Source organism: Passer domesticus, chromosome 10, assembly GCF_036417665.1.
Source record: "Passer domesticus isolate bPasDom1 chromosome 10, bPasDom1.hap1, whole genome shotgun sequence".
NCBI lineage: Eukaryota > Metazoa > Chordata > Aves > Passeriformes > Passeridae > Passer > Passer domesticus.
Genome location: NC_087483.1, coordinates 6387346 through 6411715, shown reverse-complemented (window position 1 = coordinate 6411715; position 24370 = coordinate 6387346). Strand labels below are relative to the sequence as shown.

Below are 24370 nucleotides of genomic sequence, written 5' to 3'. Positions count from 1 at the left end.
AGGGGGCAGTTGCACCAGGGCTTGTCTGCCTTTTTGCCCCCAAATTATACCTCCACTTTTGCTCTTAACCACTGCTAATTTGCCTCTGCTCCAGAGGCCTCTTGCCCTCTGCCTTTTTATCTCCAGTAAAACATAATATATTATTATTTTTCAATAATAATCACCATAATGGCATGTAATTTATGCTAAAAATAATCACTGACTACATCACAACTGGTTTTCCTGCTTGTGGCCCATCCTCCTGTATCTTTGTTCTCCAACATTGCTTGGATATGGACTTTGACAGAAAAAGCAATGTGATTATAGCTCTGCAACCAGAGCCAAGGCAAGATTAAATCGTTTCAGTTCATGTCAGGAATTTTTAGTCTCCTTGGGTTGTTTTGTGGAGGTTTTTTTGAACAAAAGGGGGGGAAAAAAAGAAGAGGTGAAGTGCAAAGCAGAGAGCCCCACCAAATGAGGTGACACGCTTACACGTCTAACACAGCGAGGAGCTGAGATGGGACCCAGCCAGGGAAAAGCTTGTTAAAATAGCTTTTCCCCCTTTTTGAAATCCTTCTGAGAGCTCATGGTTCACTGGGATTCTAGCCCTGCAAAATCCCAAATCCAGGAATCCTTTGCCAGCAGCGTGATTTATGGCGCTGCTAATGATTCTTCTCCACAAAGTTTCTTTCAAAGGTTACTGGAAACCGTCTGCTCTCTGCTGAACAACTTCCACAGCCTGCTCAGCTTCAATTTCCCTTTGCACTTCACCTTTGTCAGGGCCACATTCCACCAGAATATTGCCCAGCTTGAGTCCCTGAGCCCGGCTCTGCTGAGTGTGCGTTGTAGCCCCGTGCTGTGGCAGCTCCTCATGCCCTGAGTTATGCTTTCTACAACAACAGTGGCACGTTTGTTGAGCTCCTGCTTCCTCCCCACAGGCTACTACGACTGTCTGAGGAGCATCCTTCGTGACACAGGTGCCCAGCCCCTGCCCTCCATCCCAGAAGTCAGACAGCTCGTGGCACTCTATGGAATATTGCCCTTGGGTAAGAACACGCTGGGGCTTCGCTTCCTGCCAGGAACTGCATTTTACTGCCTTTGACAGGGTTGATTAGTGGCAATCTGAAGCATTTTGCAGTCTAATTGTTTTTCAATGAAGCCTTCAGAGTGAGGGCTGGATCACTTTAACAGTGCAGGGAGGCAGGTATCCCCTCCCCAGCCCATCTCTGTTTGCATGGCAACAGTTTGTGAATGGCAGCACATAAAGGGAGCCCACTTGGGAAAGATAATAGCTAAAACAAGCTCCAGTGATCAAAATTAATCAAGTTAAGGGAAGGGCTAAGGTTGCAATTTACCTTTTACAAGCTGGCTAATGTTACTCAGTGCTGCACAGTGCAATCGTTGGAGGAATTAGTCTGGATACATTTTGTACATGGCAGGGAACACTTGTAAATGCCCTTGCAGTTTTAATGCCAGGCTTAGCCAACATCTAGCAAGGCTTTGCTGGGTCAGGTTGTTTGCTTTTAATGTAAAATCTATCCCATATTTCACTCGGGAATGGCATTGTGCCAAACTCCAGTGATTGCAAGTGCCTGTCTCGGGGGCCTTTACTCAAAACCTCGTTTGCGTCCCTTTCCACTCACGATTGGATTTTCCAGCCTCAATACTTCACTCACCTCCTTTTCCATTCCTGAGTGGATCTCAGGGAGATTTTAACTCCTCCAGGCTGTATCAGTGTCTGCTCATCCCCTTTAGAGGGCAAAATCACCAACATGTGCCTGCCTCCCACCCTGGAACACAGAGCAACGCTGACACACAACTTCTGTGTTTCCCTCCTTCCAAAGTGCTCAGGTTATTCTCTCCTCAGCCTGGATGGGGCTCTTCCCACCTGGAACAACACCCTCAGCCGGTCTGGGGTAAGGCTGAAGGTCTGCAATCAGCTGAGAGAGCTCAGCAGTTATCCCTGTCTGCACCATGTATTTCACATATCCCCAGACTCCTCCAGAGCTGTGTTTTGACACCATCTGGTCTAGGGAAATCAAGCCCTGAGACACCCCTTAATCAAGAGAACCCATAAATTTTCTGCCATTTATGCAATTGGCAAAAATTCTAGGGAGAGGAGACCCTGGACTAGTTAAACAAACAAAAGGTACTTGCAAGAGCAGTTTGAAAAATGCCTTTGAGTAGCAAAAGCTATTACATGAGCCAAAAAAAAAAGGTACAGGAATGGTTTCACCTATGGGGTGATCTGTTACGGATGACATTTCACTTAATTGGTCTCCAAACTAGTTCATCATGAGATAATTGTGTATCACAGAAGTGAAAGTTTTTCTCAAAATAGCCACCTGATGGCAAGGAAAGCCCCAGCTTAAATGGCATTAAGAAAATTACAAGCAGCTGAAAGGAGAAAGAATAGTAGAAGCTATACTTCATCTTTAACACAGAGGAGTCTGCTGCTCCCCTCCTAATAAATCTTTGTGCAATAGTAATGGATTGCTGTGGAATGACCAAATATTAATAAAGCCTGGGTGGCTGACAACTTCCTACACCCTGCACAGTGCTGGAATAATGGCATTTGTCTCTGTGCTCGGTTCCCTGTCATTTATTTGGGATGCTAAACCATTAGGACACAGATAACCGCCCTGATTGGATTTGTTTTAAATAGCAGCCATCCCCATTAACCCAGAGGGCTTCTCCAGGCTAAGGCAAAGGCTCCCTCTGCAGCCCATCAGTTCTGGGGCCAGTTTCACTCCCACACTCTGATGGACACCAGGCTGAGAGACCTCCAGGTGCACTGGATGCTCACAGAGCTTTTCAAACACACGTAAACACCACCACTGTTGACACAGCACATCTTTAGGCATCGAGGCAAAGTGAGCATGGATAAAACATCTGACATTTCTGGAGGTTCACCTGTCCCCAGTTCATGTGGTGGCAGCTGCAGAGAAGACAAGTTCCATCCCCATCAACCACCTAAATCTGTCTGTGCTTGTGTTTCCCCAATGGTGAGGCTTTCCCAGGTGATGGATCATATTTGTCACAGCCCAGGATGAATTTACCTGGAGCAGCCATGGAGACAGAGTGGGAATGCTGAGCAGGCACAGCAAAAGAAGCACAGCAACCCTGGCACTGGCATTTCCTCTACTCTCAAAGTCATTCTTTTAGCTCACATGGGTTTAAAAGTGAAGTTTTCCCATCAGGAGGTACAAATAAGGGTGGGTGAGTCTTGTTCCAAAGAGAGATGTTGAATCTGCTGGGCTCTCAGCTCAGGTTATACAGAATTGAACTCAATAGGACTCATGCCATAGGAAGGAAACAATTAATTCATGTTATCAATTATTTATGGTGAATAAAAAAGGAGGAATCATTCCATTACCTTTATGGCAGATTTAAATGAAAGCAATAATAGTGCCTTATGACTTTTTACAGGTTCCCAAACTGTCCATGAGAATGCTCCTCTGGTGAAATCCCTGCTGCTGGCAGGACCTGCTGGTGTTGGAAAGAAAATGTTGGTCCATGCCATCTGCACAGAAACAGGATCCAACCTCTTCAGCCTCACTCCTTCCAACACTGGGAAGTATCCAGGCAGGGATGGCCTCATCATGATGCTTCACATGATTCTCAAGGTGGGGAATTCTCAAGGTGGTCCAGTTCTTTTTGGGACAAATTGTTGTTCCTCCATAACAAGGAACATACACAACTTGAGCAAAGTTGCTCAACCCAGTTTGGAGTTCCTTCCCTGCCTTCAAGTGTTCCAAACATCAGGAGGAATTTCTTCATGGAAAGGGCTGCCCAGGGAGTGCCTGGACATCCCAGGGGGTGTCCAAGGAGCAACAGGACGTGGCCCTCAGTGCTCTGGGATGGCTGAAAGGTGGTGGGTGATAAGTCAAAGGTTGGACTTGAGCTTAGAGGTCTTTTCCAACCAAAATGGGTCTGTGATTCTGTGAAACCACTTGTTGACAGCCAGTGTGTGCAGCTCTGCAGAGGATTTAATGCCCCTGGAGAAATCACTGGGAGCAGCCACATTTTTCACATTAAGATTTATGGGAGCTTTGTGTTACCTTGAATATGAAAAGCAGCACAGATAAAGAAAATTCTGTTCTCTGTTTATGTGCACATCAGCCAGGAATGCTTGCCATGCAGCATTTAATCAAATGCTAGGCTTGGGGTGGTCAGAAATTTCCTCTCTGGGGCTGTTGCTGGACAAGAGCTCTCTCCCCTATATTGCTCTCTGTTTACCTATCAGCAAGTTCTTCAAAAGAAGGAATCCTGGTTCAGGATTACAGGAACAGAAATGTATGAGAAGTCTGGAAATGAAAGCAGGCATATGAACTGTGAAGAACATAGTCCAAACCCTCCTAAAGAAAAAAAAAATACACTGTCCTGGCAAGATTTCTTCCAGATTCTAAGTCTTCAGCATTTCTGCTCTGGATGGGAGCTGGTAAACATTTCCAGACAAAAAAAAAAAAAAATTCCAGTGTCAGTGGTCTACTAAAATTGGCTTTGCTGGGGATTTATCAGCTGTATTTAATGGAATCCACTGTTGGAGCAGGTTTTGTGACAGGTGTTCCCAGAACAGCCAGGAGCAAAGCCATCCCCGAGGAAGTGGTGCTGAGGTAAGGATGACAGTGCTGTGATCACACACCTTTGATGCTGTGGCACTGGCACTGGGCCTGGCACTCCCTGACAGGATTTAGAGCCATTATCCTGAGCTAACAGTCCCTCTTCTCTGCACATTTCACCTTTTTCTCTGCCCTCATCCATGGCACAACTCAGCTCTGCTGCAGGCCAGTCCCTGCCCTCAGAGTCCCTGCTACAGCACAAGGGCCTTGAGCAAAGGAGGAATGAGGGAAGCCTTTGTACTCCTGGACAAGGCTCCAGCTGAAGATAGCAAGGTTTTTTTTTGTATAATTGCATATAAATAATATGAACAATAAGAGGAGCATGCACAAAATGTGTATTTATACACATTAATAAGAATACACACACACATCATGTATCTGTGTGCCCACAGGTACATTAATTAAAAATAACTGGAAACACTCTCCAACCCCTTCCTCAAAATCATGGGGAGCAGTCCAAGCTTATTTCTCTTTACTTAAACTCTTGCAAAGGACAGTGACCCTGCAGTGAACCCCTGTGAGTACTGGGATGGAGTTGCTCACAATCACATGGAATCAGGACTGTCCAGGGCTGTTGTGTTTCCCCAGTGTGAGGCTTTCCCAGGTGATGGATCACATTTGTCACACCCCAGGATGAATTTACCTGGAGCAGCCATGGAGACAGAGTGGGAGTGCTGAGCAGGCACTGCTGCAGGCACAGCAAAGGAGGCACAGCATCCCTGGCACCCCTGCTCACCAAAAGGTGACTTGTTCCAACTGCAGCACTGCTGCAAACCCTGCTGCTTCAACAGCACAGGGTTTCTCTTTCCTGGCTGTTCAGTCCTTCCCTGGGAGGATGGGCAGGCCCTGGCACAGGGTGCCCAGAGCAGCTGTGGCTGCCCCTGGATCCCTGGAAATGTTCCAGGCCAGGTTGGACAGGGCTTGGAGCAGCCTGGGACAGTGGAAGGTGTCCCTGCCCATGGTAGGGGTGGTACTGGATGGGCTTTGAGACCCCTCCAACCCAAGCCAGTCTATGACTCTGTGACCCAACACTGGCCTGTCGTAGCAGCATTCAAATCCAGTGTTCCATTGGCATTCCCAGTTCCTGTGGTGGTTTCATCTCTCCCCTCACCCTCTGTCCCCATGGCTGATCACCAGCACATCCCCACTGGTGAGGATTTCAGCTCAGGGCCTGTAGGTTCTCAGAGCCAGGCTGGAAACAATCCTGCTCCCACACAGGCTCTCACCTCTGCAGTTAAATTCCACCTCTTTATTCCTGACAATGCCAAATGTGCCTCATTTCCCCTCTCTCTGCTCCAGTCCAGCAGCACTAACTCAGCCAAATACCTGCCTGTACCAGCAAGAATATAGTAAATGCCTTAAAATAGTTAATTATTCCATTACTGGGCATTTATGAGACCAAAACTGGACATTGTGTCCAATATTGAGCTGCCCTGTTAAAACAGGCCTTGACAAGATGCTCCGAGGAGAGCTGTGGAGATAAGGGGCAGGAGTGTGAGACACATCTGGACCAATCCAGCTGTTTGGGGCTAAAATAAAGCTGGAGTAAGAGGGAGTCTAGCTGTTGTTTTCATGGGATAACACAGAGAACAGAGTCAGACTTTGCCCAGAGGTGCACAGAGATGGGACAAAAAATGGGCACAAGTAGCAACAAAGAAAATTGTTTGTGTATTAAGGAGAAAGTTTAATGAGGAACCAAAGGACAGGGAATCTCCTATATCCTGCAGGAATTTGCTGCTACCCAAGCTGAAGAAAACAACACACATTCCAAATAAATTCCTTGACAAGAGAAAGCTAAACAGTGCTAACTGCCTTCCCCAAAAAGTTCATTTTTCACCGTGGTACAAAAATCAGGTTATTTGGATTACTGTAAGGCTACACTGGGCAGTGGCACATGTGGCAGACAAACCATGGAAGTAGTTGGTAGCTTGCAGCTGACATTTTATATTTAATATTCCCAGCTCTCTGTCTTACCTGACCCAGCACAGTGCCCCCCATCTGAAGGTCCTGTGTGCAGAGATCACTGAAAATACCCCAAGTCTCCAAAATCGGACACTTCTGGGCAGCTTTTTTGGAAACAGCAACTGTTGTCAAGGCAGCTTTGTACTGCAGCTTCCCAGAAGTGCCTTTATGGAGAGTTAGTCAAGCAAAATACAGAGCTGCCACTGCGAGTTGTGAGTGAATGACAGGAAACATGACAGCTCTTTGCCTCTTATCTCCTGATCCACACAAGCACTGTTAAACACCAGGATTTAGTAAATAAGGATTCATGGTGCTCTGTGATAAAGGTGAAGTCACCTCACACCTTTGATTACCTGTCCTATGTGCAAACAAAAGGGTTTCTGTAATGAAAGCAAGCTCTGGAGAGCATAAAATGACCATTAGGAAACTTTCCTTCCATAACTGAAGTGTTGGCTGCTGGCACTTGTTTCGGGGGAGACGCCCTAAACAAGTGAATAGGACCGGGGAAAAAAATGAAACTTTAATTTGTTTCAGATGCAAAAGCCAAATTCTTTTTCCCCCCCCTCCTCTTTTCAGGGAGGGGACTCACAGGAGACACAGCAGCCCTGATCCAAGAGAGGCTTGAGTGTTACTGCAGGCAGGCATTTTAATGTCATTCAGAGGAAATGACTTCTCATACAAGAGCAGGAAAACACCAACATTTCAATCTGCCTATTCAGAGGAGATGTAAGGGAGATGGATATTGAATAGGAAAACTATTGAAAGAGGCTGCAAACACCAAGCTTGAGCACTTGTGTTCTCCATTGAGCAAATCCTGCCAGGTCAGCTCTGCTTCACAGCAAAAAGGGGAGGATCTGTCTCCAGCAGAGAAGCACTTCCCAGAAATCCCCCCCCAAAACAAAGCTCACCCTTGAACCATGAACCAGAATATTCCACAGTGAAATATTATTTGTTTCAATAAAACATTGAAATATTATTTATTTCAATGTAATATCAAGCAACAATTTAATGAAATATTCTTTCTTAAATATTTTAATATTAAATATTATTTGTTTCAATGTAACATTATATAAAATGTAATGAAATATTATTTAATATTTCAATATTAATTGAAGTATTCCACACTGGAATATTTCAGTTAAGCCCCGTTTCCCAGCCTGAGCTGCCAGCTTGTGCCAATTGGCTCTCCCATGTCCCCATAAAATGCAGGAAAGATGCAAGGAAGGAGGCATGGAAGCAAAATCAGATCCAGAAAGGAGCGAGGGGAGAGGGGAGAATGCACAACTCAGTGACACAAAAGCCCAGGTAGTTCAGAGGTTTAGCTGCAGGGCAATAAAAATGACAAGCACGAGGCAGCCAGGGGGTTAATCACTAGCAGAGGGACACAGCCCTGCCAGGGGTTCATCCCCTCTCTGGGGCCAGGAGCACACAGAGAGCGCATTGTGCCCCAAGCCACACGTGGGGAAACCTTGTTAGAGCAGCTCTGGCCGGGCTAAAAGGTTGGGGGAGAGGTGGCCAGGAGGAAATGCCAGCAGGGAAGCTGTGTGTGTGTGTCAGCAGCTCGGTGTGGGCTGTGCAGGCCCACAGAAAGAAATATTGTCCAGAAATATTTCAACACCATCAGCGCTCGGGGACTCTTATCAGCCTCTTTGGGTCTGCTCTTTAGCAACTCAGAGGTGACTGTACAAGTGTTACACCCAAAAAAGGGATATGATGGAGTTTATTTAGATTAAATGATACAACCCCAGCATTTAGAGGCAACAGAAATTTGAAGTCTGTCATTAATTTAATTTTTTCCCACTGATTCATGTTCATTTGTTCATAAGCACTGCTGCATTGTCCCTCCAGCCAGACCATTGTTCTGGCAGGTTGAGGAGCTTGTCCTGGTACACTGACAGAATTCTCTGTGTGTTTAGCATTTCCATGCCACGAGTCTCTCTCACCACAGCTAAAATTTGGGAACAGTACAGTGAGTCTTTCTTCCAGCACCCAAAACAATTCTGCTCTTGGTGCAGCTCAGCCTGCTGGAATTCTTAGATCCTTGAAGTGTTAAGTATCAACAGTGCTCAAATATGCAGTTATTTCTGTGAGAAAGCAGCTTGAACTTGTGTTACCCTAAGGTTAAAAATTAAATCTATCCTGTAGCAAGTCATTTTCTGCCTCACAAACCAGAATACAGTGGCATCATCACTGCAGCTCAGGAATAGTTATCTGGTGATGCTCCCACTGAAAAGGTCTAATCCCAGCTTTCAGTGCAGCATTTCTGGGTGAATAATCTACAGAGCACTAAGATTTTCAGCAATAACTTGAGCTTCCAAAAAATTTCGGGCCTTTAAAAAAAAAATTCCATAAAATCCTTCAAGTTTGGAGGAGCCTTGTGCAACATGTGCTGGGCAAGAATCAAATTCCTGCATTTTCAAGTGCAACCATTTAACTGTTAAACTCTGGCTCCCAGGTTTGAAAACTTGAACCCAAGGCTTTCAAAAGTGCTGTTTGATCTTTGATGACTCTTGACAGCAGGATGAGAGGGATTTTTTTTTTCCATAATGATTTTCCCAATCTCACTCAGTGTGGTATTAGAAGGGTTAAGGGGCCATCTGCTGGCAGCTCCAACAAATTGTGGAATTGCAGCAAAGCTAATAAAATTTCAATTACAAATTAATTATGTACAGTGCATTTAATTATCCATGGATTCAAACTGTCCATGGATAATTCAAATGGAGCACTTTCACAGGGGGGTATACAGGCAGCTATGGATCTGCCAACAATTTAAATTAGATGCCAGTGGATTCTGGGTGTCTCATCTGGATTGCCAAGAGGAAACAGCCAGGCTCAAACCCAGTGTGTTGCATTGGGTTATATGAATGTCTGTTAACACCTGAAAAATCATGGAATGGTTTGGGTTGGAAGGGATTTAAAACTCATCCAGCTCCACCCCTGCCATGGTAGGGACACCTCCCACTATCCCAGGCTGCTCCAAGCCTCAGTGTCCAGCCTGACCTTGGACACTGCCAGGGATGGAACATCCACAGCTTCTCTGGGCAACAAACACATGCACGCCATTTTCCACATGTAACTCTTTTTCTCAAAGCAGAAAACACAAGAAATTCTCTCTTTGGGGCCAAAACTGAGATTATTCAATAAACAAAGGAGGCAATGAAGATGAAAGGTGTGACCACAGTGAGCATTCTCCTGTAAGAGCTGAAATGAAGGTGTGAGCTGATTTCAGACCTCAGGCTGCATTTCAGGGGGGCTGCTCAGCACAGAAACCATCTCCAAGCCAAAGAAGGAGTATCTGCACCTCCCAGCCTGTGGTGACCCCACCAAAAGGACAAAGAGACACCAGCAGTGTCCAACCTCTGCCAACAGCTTTTGGAGCCTCTGTAACCTCCCCCCACCCTTATTTCCCACTGCAGCATCAGGCACTGAACAGGCTCCCCAGGGATGGGATATATTTTCTAATAAGTTGTTTTTATTTTGTTTTAATCTTCACTATTAACACTAAATATTTGAGTTCCTGCCATCCACCAAAGGAAAAAGCTCAGGAAGGACACTGACCTGTTGGAGTGAGCCCAGTGGAGGCCACCAATCTGATTAGAGGGATGTAGTACCTCTCCTACAAGGAAAGGTTGAGACAACTGGGATTGTTCAGCCTAGAAAAGAGAAGGTTTTTGGGTCACCTTAGACCACCTTCTGATGTCTTGTGACGGCTGACCTAGAACAGAGGCTGGACATAGTTAAAGAATAAAGCAGGGATTTATTTGAAGGCCTCAAGGGATCCACCTTGGGCAGCACAAGAGCCCAGCCAGGGCTGCACCCAAGATGGACCAAAATGGTCACAAAATGGTCATGAGGTCACAGGGTCTCTCACTTTCATAAGTTCTGCTCCATTTGCATCTTGGAGTTCATTGTCTAATTCCAGCTTTAGCCCATGCAGTCCCATCCTTCTTGTCTTTGTCTCTTCATTCCACCATTGTTTGTGCTCTTGGGCCTGAGATTTGGGTCATTTGTCCTTGGTCCCCAGCTAGAGAAGGAATTGTTTTGCCTCTCTGCTCTGTGAAGAGAGCTCACCATGCCCTAATATGAAGCTCAGAACTACACACTAGAGCAGCACAGAATCTGAAAAATATAAAAGCTAAACCTGAGGCAGCACTTCCAGTGCCTGAAAGGGGTACAAAAAATATGGAGAAAGGCTATTTACAAGGGTCTGCAGGAACAGAACAAGGCGGAATGGGTTTAAACTGACAGAGAGTAGGTTTAGATGGGATATTGGGAAGGAATTGTTCCCTGTGAGGGTGGGCAGGCCCTGGCACAGGGTGCCCAGAGCAGCTGTGGCTGCCCCTGGATCCCTGGAAGTGTCCAAGACCAGGTTGGACATTGGGGCTTGGAGCAGCCTGGGATAGTGGAAGGTGTCCCTGCCCATGGCAGGGTGTGGAATGGGATGATCTTTAAGCTCCCTTCCAGCCCCAACCATTCCAGGATTTTACAATCCAGCTGTTCTGGACTTGGAGGTATCACTTGACATACTCTAGGACTGACCAGTTGCCACCCATGAAAAGTGTCACATGCTGAATGTGGCATTGCTTCCACTTCACCCCATCAGCAGCACAGCAAACAAAGTGAGCAGCCCCTGTTTCCTGTGCTCTTCCCCATCCCCAGCCCACTCCTCCTGCACGCACACACTCACTCTTTGAAACACAGCCACAAAAATCAGCTGCAGTGCTGCGAGCAGCCATGCTCACAGCTTAATTCTTCCTGCCTGGCTGTCAGTCAGCCAGGAGCCTCTGATGTACACAGCCCGTGGGTTTTGCAAGCTGCCTTCCTGGAAGCAGCAGCTTCAACTAGGGGGAATTAAAGGAAAAAAAAATAATAAAAAAGAAAAAGGCAGGACAGAAGGAAGCTGTGCCTCTCTCTCTCTCTCGTTACCGCTGACTCCTCGAGCCATCACTTTTTGTTGCTGAGCAAACTCTGAGAGCCACTGGAAAGTGATTAAAATTTGGCAGCAGAGTGTCTAAACCTCTGGAATGGCTCAACCTCTGGCGTTTCTATAGCAATGGGGAAGAGTGCAGGATGTGGAAAAAGCCTGTAGCATTGCTGCCATCCTGCTGTGAACCAGGGGTATCGTGCCTCCGACTTTGGAGCAGGAAAACTCAGTTTTGGACAATGCCCCCCCTCCTGCAAATTTAATTCTTGTGCTCACTGCAAATTAAATGCTGGAGTTTCAACCAGAAGACTGACAAACTGTTTTGCTTAATGATGAATGCTCTCCCTCTCATGCAACAGCCATGCCTTGCCTGTCTCCCCATCCAGAAAAGCAGGGTGGGATCCCAGCCTCAGCCTAAAGCTGCCCTTGCACCATGATTTTCCATTGAACACCAAATCCAGGCTTCCTTTTGCAGGAACACGACTGAATTAGTGCTGAGAAATTAAAGATAAGCATAGCAGCAAAATGATCCAGTCTGAGCTGGGCTTTTAATGCTCCATTCCTAACTAGAAAGGGTTGGATTTGCCAAGGCTATCCATGATTGCTGAATATTCCCAGGGATAAAAAATAAGCCAGGCTAATTGAGCTGCTGAAATCTGGATTCAAAAGCACACTGACAGGCTCCCAGGTATGAAATTGCAGCTGTTTTAATCAACTCCTTGCCTTTTCTCCCCCATTTTCTCCTAGGTGGGCAAGGAATTGCAGCCTTCAGTCGTGTGGATTGGAGACACAGAGAGAGCATTTTCCAAAGGGGCACCAAAGGGAGAAGAAGAGGTGAATTCTTCTTTATTTCATTGCAGATAATTTCACCTGTTGCACTACAGCCCACACAATGCACATACCACTATGACCAGACCTGCCAAAGCTTGCTTGATAATAGCTTGTCTCACTAACTTTTTTTTTTTTTTAGCTTTTAAGAGAGTCTTGTGACTTCTTAAGAGCCCCCAAGAGGTCACACTTCTCTCTTCCACCTATCCTTGCTTTATTTAAAAATAGTCCAGTCACTGCTCATCAGTGCACTGGAAAGTAAAAGGGAATAATGGAGAATTTCAAAATATGAGGCAAGAAGCTAAAAGTTGAGATGAGCTTAAATTGTTCAGCTCTATTAATTTGAGAAATTGGATGGAGCCAAAGTGAACAATAAAGTAACAAGGATAGATTTCCACTGCAAAAACAACGAGCCTGTGTTAAATAGATACAATTACAGATGATTTTCTTTGGGCTCCCAGGAGTCCTAATGCCACTGCTTCCATTCCTTCCTCTCCTGTGTGGCTTTCCCATTGGAAAGAAAAGTAAAATACTGCCCCATATTCACAGCAACAACACCACAGCAGGGAGAAACTTGCCCCAGTTCCTGTTGCCTGCAAAATGTTTTTATTTTATGTGAAAAATTGAACCTTTTTTTCTTAGAGTGTCTGTGGGGTGGTCACGGGAATGGATTTTGGAAAGGCAACACAAGACAACCCAACCTTGGCTGGGGCTGTTCCTTCTGCCAGGGCTGGGTGAGGTGATGGGTGTGCAGTGATCCTTTGAGGTGATGCCTCAGGTTTTAGCTTTTATAATTTTCACATTCTGGGCTGCTTTAGTGTGTGGGTCTGGGCTTCATATTAGGATATGAGCCTATTAGGTTCATATTAGCTTCATATTAGGATGTGAGCTCTCTGCACAGATCAGGGAGACAAAACAATTCCTTCTCTAGCTGGGGACCAAGGACAAATGATCCAAATCTCAGGCCCAAGAGCACAAACAACATGGGCTGGAGAGAGAAAAACAAGAAGGGTGGGACTGCATGGGCTGCAGCTGGAATTGGACAATGAAATCCAGTATGCAAATGGAGCAGAACTTATAAAAGTGACAGACCCTGTGACCAGCTGTCCATTTTTGTGACCATTTTGGTCCATCTTGGGTGCAGCCCTGGCTGGGCTCTTGTGCTGCTCAAGGTAAATCCATTGAGGAGATCCTTTTAATAAATCCCTGCTTTATTCTTTAACTCCATCTAGCCTCTGTTCTAGGTCAGCCTTCACAGGGACCCTTAGTGGTCCCCACAGCAAGAGGGAATCTTTCTCTTGGGTTCAAAACCTGGCAGATGTGGATTAAAATTAAGATTAGGGGCCCAAAATGGCCTCTCGTGATCCTTGCTTGCTTTGCCATTAGTGTGAAAAATTTTCCTGTCCTGCCCGTTTCAGAGTCCAGGGTATCCCCTCTGGCCCTGGTGCCCATCCCAAGTCTTGCCTTTGGAGGGAGTCTGTTGGCTCCAGGCTTGGAATCCCACACATCCCAAACTGTTCACAGCACATCCAACACTTAGAGGAGACAGCATGAACCTGGAAGGACAGGCAGAGGTCCCTTGGGAGTGCTGGAATTTTGGAGAATCGTGGAATGGTTTGGGTTGAAAGGGGTCTTAGAGGTCACCTTGTTCCACCTCCTGCAGGGCAGGGACATCTTCCACTAGAGCAGGCTACTCCCAGCCCCATCCTAAAAGATGAGCTAAGCTCAGCCTTCAGAAGCCAAGGCAAGTATCAGTCACTGTGCTCATCCCAGGGTGACAGAAATGCACAGCATGACCATGAGAAGAAGAGGAATGATCCACCAGATGCATTGTGTTAAGACAAGCTTATTTAAGAAAAAAAAAAATAAATGTGCTACTCTACCCCAAAACTTGTGGGAAAGCTTATTGATTAACAGTAATGACACCACAACAATCTGATTAGGCTTCTCCAGCCAATATTCACTTGAACATTATCAAATATAAATAATATTTATATTTTACATAAAAGGTTCTCCAATAAAAGTTCTGCTCAATACTCATCTGTTCTGTAAGTAATAGTTAAATATGTGTTACAAAGTCAAGTAGTAAATTATTGCAAAGAAATGAACCCTGAGCTCCCAGAACCTTTGTTCTCAGAGCCTCAGCAAGTTAGAAAGCACAGCAAAAAACAGGGAGTGTATTTTGCACCCTTAGAAGTCAGAAAATCATAACCTCCAAGAGCTGGGAGGATTCCAAACTAGGTTACAATCTGCTACCTGTCAAGGTTCATCAGGTGTGCAGGTCCCTGCAATATTTCTCCTTGAGCTGAAATAAGGATTTCCTTCTTTAAATTAATTGTTTCCTGCCTGCCTTTGAATAACTAGACCATAAATTCAGTAGTGAAAGTCACTGGCACAAACCCACAAAACCAGAAGGAGGAACTAAGTGTTTACCTGAATTTGAGGAGGCAGAATCTTCCCACTTGTATTGCTATCTCACCAGCTCTTACCAAACACAACCAGAGCACTAAAAACCCCCAAAATCTTCTTGCAGGCAGCAGGTACAGCTCCAGCTCATTAACTCTGAGCTGTCAGCATCGTTAACAACTCTTTCCTTCTCCTGTTTGCACGTGCTGCAGGTGAACTTCAAACGCCTGGCAAAGCTCCTGCCGCAGTTCCTGAGGGTTCTGAAACCCAAGGACAGAGTTCTGCTCGTGGGCACCTCCCGCAGGCCCTTTGATGCCAATCTGGGACCTTTCTGCAAAGTTTACCAGAAAATCATTCTCATCCCCAAGCCTGGCTACCTGACAAGATTTGGTAAGTATTTCAGTCATCCTCGGGGTTAATCTTGCTGTTTAAAATTCCTGCTTGTTGCTGCTGATCCTCAGAACTGCTCTTCAGCTCAAGTCAGGCCCCTGGTGTGTCTCAAGTCCTGAAAATGTAGGTTACATCAATACAGGCTACTCCAAAGGCCAAATAATGAAAGTGGAAGCTGGGAGAAGAGTTTAAAATACTCTTCACCACCAATTCACATTTTTCCATTAGTTCAGTATGCACCAAACTGAGCTGGTTCCCCCCCCCACCCCCCATTTCAGCACACATTTTCTTTTTATTTCTTTTTTTTTTAACACATTGCTTCTGAATTTCTGGTTCCAGTTTTCAGTTCTGAATTTCCAGTCTCCATACTCTAAACAACACACCTTCTCAGCCTCTCCAAAACCAAACCCTGTCAGGAAGACTAAATTTTCTCTCTCACAAATTCCACTTTTTGTGCTTACAGATCACGAGAGAAATTGTACAGGCATCCATGATTTTGCATGTCTGGTCTATCAAATGTGAAAGACAAGCCCTCCCAAATTCTGACAAAATCATTGAATATTCCATGTACTGAGACTCAAAGCTTTCAAGGAAAGCAGGGTTCTTTTCTCATAAAACAAACCTCCAATATTTTGAGGTTTTAAGCACCCTGAAATCTGCAATAAACAGCAAAAAATGAAAACCCATTTGGCTCAGGGACCTTGCCACACAGGCACTCTTTGCTCTGTCCAGTGTCACCTTGTTACAAAGCTCTGACAAACACATTGTGCAGTCCAGTTTCATCCTGCATCCCTCAGGGGCAGCCCAGGTACCCAGGTGATGCACATTTGGGTGAGCCAGGACAGAGTTTGGCTGTCTAGCACACTGCAAACCTCTCCCAGGTTCCATAATTTTCCTGCTGTGGATGGGAAATGGTCAGCAAGCAAGGGAATATGTGTTTCATGTTAGGTTACAGCTCTGAGGAATTGCTGAGAGATAAGGAGACACGAGCAAAACCTAGAGAAAGGAGGTGACAGCAGCTGAATTTAGCTGTGCTCACTTCTAGGGGTTGAACTGTCACATTCTGGGACTCTCACCACTAACTTGGAGTCCAAAAAAATGGCCAGCTCAAGAGATTTCAACTGCACACTTCAGAATGCCCAAAAAAGTTAACTCATGGCATTTTAAAGGAGAATGAATGTGTAGTTTTAATTCTTTGATGTTGCCCCAATTCAGACAGTGCCTGGCTTGTTCTTCAGCCCCAACCTTCCCTGAAGTTCTATGGAAATAGGATCTTCAGCTCCCAATCCTGTCAGTTTTCAGTGCCTGACACCCCCTTTGAGATGGAAAGAAACTTGTTTTGACAGAAAAATAATGACATTACAAATACTTGTAAGCCACAGTGCACAGCTACCTGTCTGCTGCAGCCCTCCCTCTGGTTACAGACCAGAGTATTCCAATCTGTGCTCAGTGGGAGCAGTAAATATACAATGGAAATCATTAAACTGGAAGATTCACAATCCCATACTGATTTCTTGCCATTAATCACCCAGCAAGGCAGTGCCTTGTGTTACACACCTCCACCAGGAGCTGCAGCACACAATATCTGCCTGTGTGCATCAATTCCTCTTTTATGAATTAGTGATTCAGCCAATATTTATTGAGCACAGGCACGATTCAAGTGGGAGACCACAAATTGCTGGAGTGAGAAATGCAGTGCAGAGCTGTCAATAGTTATGGGCTCCAGTCCGTGGTATTGATGGCCAAGGGAGAACAAGGCAGCTTTTCCAGCAGCACCAACCTCCACCCAACATCTTCATGCTACATCTGAGCATTCAAGCACAGCAGACTCGAAATGTCTCATTCAAGAAACTTTTTAACCTCTTATCCATAATCCTCCTAATCTTTTCCAAATAATTCTGTGTAATACTTTAAAGCAAAGCCTGAGGAGGCCACATCAAAGTTCTAAATTTCTCTGAAACAGAGCCTTACTTAACATAAAACAAACCAAAAGATTGGTATTATTCCTATTCTTTGGGAGCAAAATCTCAGCCACTTCACAACCCCAAAGAAATCAATCAGGTCACAGAAGTTCACAGCTAAAAGATACAACCAAGTTCACCTTTCAAGTAACCAGCAAAACCCCAATCACAGAAAATTTGTGCCTTGCAACATGTGCCTGATCGCTGGAAGCCTCTGGGACATGGAGCCCCCCCAGCTCAGCAGGAATAAGCTGTGATGAGGGTCAGAGAAACAGGCTGGTGGTAAAGGGACTTAACTCTGCACATCCAGCTGGGAGCACTGGACAGGTTCTGTGTGTGGTTCTTTCCATTCTTACACACATACCCACCCCACTCTATGTGCCCCTAATGACTTGCTGAGAAGTACTGACTGGTGGCCAAAAATTATCAGTAAGGGTTTAAAAGCACACACACCTAAAGGCCCCTGTGCTGCAAATCTGAAGAGGAAAGAGAGCACACCAAAAAAAAAAAAAAAAATCTGAATTTTGGCTTTCCTGATTGATAATCCTTATTTTCTTGATCCAGTAACAAAATACATAATAATAAATTTTTTTTCTCCTGCTTTCCTTGAATTGCTGTCTTTACATTGTCTCTTTTGCATGTCCTGATGCTCAGCTCTGTGGAAGCACTACATCCTGCAGCGTGGTGGGGCCCTCACCAAGCTGCTGAACCTCAACTGCCTGGCCCAGGTGTCGGATGGCTTCACCCAGGGACACGTGGTGGACGTGGTGCACACTGTGCTGACTGAGCTGAGGCTGCTGCAGATGGACAGGAAGCCACTGAGGACTGCTGAGTTTGTCACTTCTCTGGCCAGGCACGACCCAGTGTACAAAGAGGAGGAAGAAACCTTCCAGGTGAATTCTGTTTCTTGTCTTCGGTCATTCCCTGCCATGTCCAGCCACACTTGATGAAGGGACCTGCTCACTGTGCTGGTGGGTTGGCACCTCACTATTTGAATGGTGATTTAGGGCTCAACAGCACCAAAACCCATCTCCCCCAACCTGGGACGTGCCAAACCTGTCCTTGTTTGGGCAGCACAGCTGGCAGAGTGCTTTGGTGAACCTGCTGCTGCTCAAGTTGAGCAGAGTAGCCTCCATGTGCATGGATAAAACACACAGGGGCCATCAGTTCCATGCATTTGTCCTTTTCCTTCCAGAGCTGAGGTGTTCAGCAAGCCTGGATTCATCACCTTGAGAAGGCAAAACACCTGGCCATTCAATGTCCAAGAGCTAAGCCCTTCTCTCAAATAATTTCAAAAATAATTTCTTTTAAAGTTTTCCTTCCAGCCTTTAAAATAAATGAGTTTCTGCCTCAAGCTCCATCCCTCAGGGCTATAAAATCCTGAGGGCAAAACTGAGAGAGTTTGAGGTGTACTTTATTCACTGGCACAGGGTACTCAGAAAAGCTGTTGCTGTTCCCTGGCAGTGCCCAAGGCCAGGCTGGACAGGGCTTGGAGCAACCTGGGACAGTGGAAGGTGTCCCTGCCCATGGCAGGGGGTGGGATGGGATGAGCTTTAAGGTCCCTCCCAGCCCAAACCACTCTGGGATTCTGTGATTCTACACATGCCTCAAATAGCCATGGATCAGCTTCCAGCCTGATAAATGCACCAAAGTCCTTGGGCCCTGGGCAGAGCCCTGCTGTGCCCCAGGGAGCTGCAGGCAGCCCACACCAGGGGCTCCCAATGAGGTAAGACCTCTGGACTGCTCCAGCAGACCCCAAAAGAGCATTCTCCATCCCATAGCCCTGATAATTCCTACTGCTTATAACTCCCCACCTTTCCTGGCTGGAAGGTTTCCTTGTCCTGCTCCTTGAACCCCCCAGCACCTCCCACCACAAACAGGATGCTGATTCTCACAGTGTTCTCCAAGGCTTCTCCCACTGCTGACCTAATGATAGTGCATATTTCTCCCAGCCCTGCTGAGCACTTCCCAGTTTCCATTTAGAGCCATTTGGCTCACTCAACACAGGCAGCATTTGTGATATTTGGCAAATTACTCCCTTTTTTTTCCTCATGCTTCCTCACTAAACCAATATGTCTCCTCAGGGAAAGGCTAATGGTTCAGTGTTACAGCAAAGGAAAAAAAATACTCCATCATTCTCAGCTCCAAGTAGTCCTCCATTTGTACCCTGGAACATGAGAGCAAGTATTTAGTGTGAGTTTAACTTGAAAATATTATCCCAGTCACTAAAAAATGGGCCTGTTTTGTACAGCACAAAGTGCCCAGGCATCCCTTCATTTGGAACACAGCTCAAACAATCCTGTCCCCAGCATCCCATGGCAATCATCTCCTTGCATTAATTACAGCCCTTAAGAAAGTATTTCCTTTTATCTGTTGGAATTTTGTTTCCCTTAAATGTCACAGAGCCTTGCTGCAGCACCTGTGATATGGCACAGGGGAGGAGGTTTGTCAAAATAGCCCTGTGCATTAATTAACTCCAGTAATCCCCATCTCTCCTCACACAGAAGCCCCTCTTCCCAAGCTTCCAATCACTGCCATTTCTGGACCTTTCCCCTTGCTTTGCTGTGTCCCTTGTGGAAGTGGGGCAGCTGAAACACTGTGTTCCAAGGGAAGATGAGCCCTGTGATGAATCTTTGATTTTTCTTCCCTGAAAGCATGAATCTCCCAGTCTGACATTTATATCCTGCCAGTGTTCCAAAATGAATATAAATAATGCAAAATTTGGTGACAATGTGATTTCTGCCTTCCATTTACTCAAATTTCTGCCCCAATTACACATCCACATTTTTTGAAATTATAAATTAGTGCACCAGGGTGGTTGATACAAATCCTTACACAGAATGGATTTCTGGAGAGACAAAGCCAGCTCACCACACCAGTTCTGCCTGGCAGTAACTGGACCAAAATTATGGAATGGTTTGGGTTGGAAGGGACCTCAAATCTCACCTTGTTCCACCCCATTCCATGGGCAGGGACACCTTCCACTGGACCAGGTTGCTCCAAACCCCATCCAGCCTTGAGCACTTCCAGTGATGTGGCAGCCACAGAAATACATCCCAAAGCCTGTGAACATCATTCCTCCAAAAGCCAAATATTTTAACACTGATCAGTCACTGCTGCCAGTAACTTCCATCCCCAGTTCAGATGCTGGTGATAAATGGACTTCTATTTTGGCTGTGTCTGAGGAGCTGACTTCATGGAACAGCTACACCAGTTAAAGAGACAAAAAGTTACTGTTGTGCACTGAAATATTTGCACAAAGAACTGGGAAGAGAACAAAAAGAGACATCCCAGGTCTCTTGGCTTCTCCTGCCAAATGCCTCGAGTCCTTTGCCAGTGACCCAGAGCTGGCAGGGAGATGATCAAACACCTCTTTCCACCCCACCAAGCTCTTGGCAAGGTTCTCCTACCCTCTCCACCTCCCACATAAGGTCTGGAAGGTGTTACACCCAGGACACAAAACTGAGAGGGAAATAAAATCTCTGTGGCCTCGTGGAGTCTCATCCAGGCAGAGACATCACTGGGTTCTCCTGGCTTCCCTCAGCTACTGCCAGGGAAAGGCAATTCCTGCTGGAGCCCAAACTCACAATCCCCACCTCATCCCTCTCATGGGCAGGGCCAGAAACACCAACACATCCCAGCTCTGTGGTTCTCCCAAAACCAGGAACAGTTTGGCCTGGGACCAAGGCAGCAAAATCCAACTTCACTGGGGTTCCTGCCCACCACCATCCATGCCCTGCCTAGACGTGGGCACACAGGAGGCTGGAGGATGTTTTTGTCAGGGTTTTTGGAGGAGAGGAGCTCAATAATTCAGATAATTAAAGCAGAACTGCAGTGTCCAGCAGGCAGCTGGTCTTTTGACCCCATCTTGAAAGGGTGACACCAAGAAGGACCATCTGGGGTCAGGAGATGAACATGTTGAGTTTTCCTTCCCTGTACCTCTTCTCCCAGCTTCTCTTCCCGTAACACACTGGGCAAGTGGACAAGGCAAATTCTTCAGGGATACCTCAAGGCTCAAGCTGGGAGCAGGATTCAGGGTGGAGCAGATGGAAAAGGCAGATTTCACAGGATGCCACGTTGAGAGGGAGGTTGGAGATGACCTGGGCAGAGACGCAGCATTAAACAGCAACCCATGGTCAGGAAGGAAGGCATTTTATCATTGCCTGGCAGAATCTGAATCTCTGGTTTAGCAGGACTTTGTTGAGTGAGGTTCTTGCACACCCAGGGAAGGAATAATTCCCACCCAGTGCCAACTTCAAAGCCTCCCCTTCTCCTTCACTTCCCATGGCTCTCACACAGCCTGGAGCTGCCTCCCTGACACCACAGCCCAGGAGCCGGGCAAGTCTGCAGAGCAGCTCCACCAGAATCATTTACAAGTCACAGGCCTGTGAACAGGCATCTGAAAGCAATAAACAGGTTCTTAATGTTGGGGGTTTGTTTTGCTTCCTAAGCTCCCTCATGGAAATCAAAGCTGTCTGCATCGATTTGCAGAGGCACGAGGAGGGGATGATTTGTCTGTTGCCAAGTCTGGAGCAGAGGGAGCTCTGACAAGAGCTATATTCTCTGGAAATAGGGTTGATCATGGAATTTAACATTTCCATAACTATAGCAACACAAATGGCCCAGCTAAGTATTGCTGCTAATGAGACTCAGCTCGATCAATTGCTGCATTTCTTGGGATAACAATGTTCTCAAGAGATCTGAGGGTTTCATTTTGGCTTCTCCACCAGCCAGCCTGGATTTTAAGAGGTTTGGGTTTTTTAAGGAATGCTCTGTTATAGTAGTAAAATGTTTAAGTAGTCTGACTTGCCCTGTTTGGTTTTGTTTTTTTTAATTTTATTAATGTTTTTTTTGGTTCTCCAGGCCTGGTATGCCAAGACCCCACTGGGGAAAGCATGGAGCACAGCACAGGCAGCAAAGGAAGAAGAAAAAGAAAAGAAAGGAAAAGGGAAAGGGAAAAAGTAACTTCCTCAAGGATTTTTCACCTGGCCATACAGTCACAACTCTATTTCTTTGTGAAGACATGGCAGATTAATGTTATAGGTATTCCAGGAAGAGAATTCCTCTCTGAATGAATTTTTAAAAGCTAAAAATAGAAAAAAAAATCAGATGAGATGTAACATGTAGCTCTCAGAGGATAAAGAGTTAATGACCACTGACTTGCTCAAGCATTATTTATTCTAAGAGATTTTAGGGGGCAGAAGGGTTCATTACTCAGACCTGTAACATGCCATCAACTTTTAGGCCATACTCATTTATTTCAGCAAGTAACTCTCCTTAAAAATTGATGTCACTTTAATGTCTTTCATTACTTTAATATCCTATATGCTTTATAAAACTAACTGCTTTATATATCTGTGGGTCTACAGCGTTACAGTCCTCAATAAAACTATTACAGCTCCAAAGACTGCTTTTTAATTGGGATGGATTAGGAGGCACTTGGTGCAACCCACCACAAGCTGAATATTTACACAGCTGCAGCAGGAGCAGCTCTTGCACCTGTTGAGGCCTCAGCACAGACAAATTCATACATGTGGGTGTCAGCAGAAAAAAGCCAAGCAGCCAGCTGGTAATTTGGGTGGATGGCCACCAAAATCTGGTTTTACTCTATTTTGCCATAGAAAATAATGCCTAATGAGCTTGTTTGCATAAGCAGCAATGTGTTTGTTGTTTAATGCAGCTTGTTTACTTACATATCAGCAGTTTTGAGGGCAGAGGATTTATAAGGAGTGCTTAGAACACTCTAAAGCTTTAGGACACTCCACAGGACACTGATGGAGGCAGCACCACCTTCATGTCAGGCACAGGATCACATTCACCAAGATCTTCTCTAAATAAGAGCCACAAACACCTGTTTTTCCCTCTGATCACAGAATTCCTGTGTGGACTTGACAGCAGATACCTGGAAAGACACAGCCCACCATCCCCAGGGAGCTGAGGAACCTTTCTGTACCTGCATCAACAGCAAGCTGGGCAGCACTGCTGGGAAAAGCTGCTGGCAAGGGGATGGGATTGAGCCCCTCCTGCTCCTAAGAGGGAACCAAATGGAAAAAGGCATTCCTGGGAACAGAAATGCCTGAGAAAAATGGCCTGGGAGGATTCCTGCGTGTAACTAAATGCACAGGAACTTATTTGAGCAGTTGTGTCACTGTGCACAGTGGAGGGAACTGGATGGGTCTGGTTAATAAAGGGAATTTTCTCCCTGTAGGCTATCCCAGCACACAGGATGGAGCCACCCCAGTCTGGGATTTCTGTGGTCCCTCCTAGCTCTATTTTACAGTCTGGTACAGGGCTCCCCATGATTTCACCCTTCCAACCTCAAGGCTGCACCTCCAGCCCCACCAAGGAGCTCCAAGCAATAACAGAGGGAATTCTTGCTCCATCTCCCCTGTGCAACCCCTCAGGACATTCCTGATGGGCACCAGCCCTTCCCCCAGCAGTAATCCAGCTGCTGGATCTCCACACTAGGGGCTGCCAGCCCATGGCTTCAATGCATTGCAACATGCAGCTGCAAACATCAGCTTCCCACCCCTTATTCTTTGGAGCAGGCTGTGGGTGCCCAAACTCAGCAGCACAACCCAGTGTGATCAAACAAGGCACTTTTAACTTCATCCTTGGGGAGAAAAGCCAGGCTCTCCAAAGAGCTGACAGGGCTGGTGTTTAAAAACCCCTCATCTCTGCTCTCATGCACAAGGAAACTAATTTGGGTAATTCTGCCCTCAATCTTGCCGACAGCAGAGCCCTCCTCTGCACACCAGGGCTGACAGCAGGGCTGGGGTGATGGAAGGACCACATTTCAGGAGGATGTAAGCAAGCCCATTAACTCATATTTCAGCTGCCTCCCTGCAATCTCAACAGCAAAGCAAAAGCAGCTGACTGGCAACATCCATCTCCAGGGCACGGCGCCCAGCCTGTGCAGGGAGGATGCTGAGCTTCCTCAGACTTGCAGGTTTCAACCAGTAGGCACCAGGTCATGGGGGGAAAAAAAACAAAAACCAAACAAAACCAACCAAACAAAAAAATTTTAAAATCCCAAAAAGCCAACAAAATAACAACAACAAATTAAAAAAAAACCAAACCACAAAAACCCCCAAAGAAACCCCAACCCCCCCCCAAAAAAACCAAAAAGCCCAAACCCCCCAAAAAACTCCTCCCCTAAAAAAAACCAAAAAAACCCCAAATCCACCAAATAACAAAACCAAATAAACCCCAAAACCCCTCCAAAAAAAACCAAATAACCAAAAACACCCACCAAAAAAAAAACCAAAACAAAAAAAACCCCAAACACTCCCTCCAAC

General features: G+C 45.9%; 1 protein-coding gene across 6 annotated transcripts in view; it reads left to right on the top strand.

The window, feature by feature from the left end:
* IQCA1 (IQ motif containing with AAA domain 1) overlaps positions 1-24094 on the top strand; it is a 101068-nt gene extending 76974 nt beyond the window's left edge. For 4 of the 6 annotated variants that reach the window (XM_064433505.1, XM_064433504.1, XM_064433507.1 and 1 more), the window contains 6 exons: positions 918-1025; positions 3409-3605; positions 12235-12321; positions 14934-15111; positions 17727-17965; positions 21936-22477. In XM_064433505.1, the coding sequence (XP_064289575.1) occupies positions 918-1025; positions 3409-3605; positions 12235-12321; positions 14934-15111; positions 17727-17965; positions 21936-22037 (911 nt within the window). In that variant the 3' untranslated portion in view covers positions 22038-22477. Of the gene's footprint in view, positions 1-917; positions 1026-3408; positions 3606-12234; positions 12322-14933; positions 15112-17726; positions 17966-21935; positions 22478-22945 lie in introns of those variants that run through there. The other 2 variants (XR_010368915.1, XM_064433503.1) reach the window with 2 other exon arrangements.
* The last annotated feature ends 276 nt before the right edge of the window (positions 24095-24370 follow it).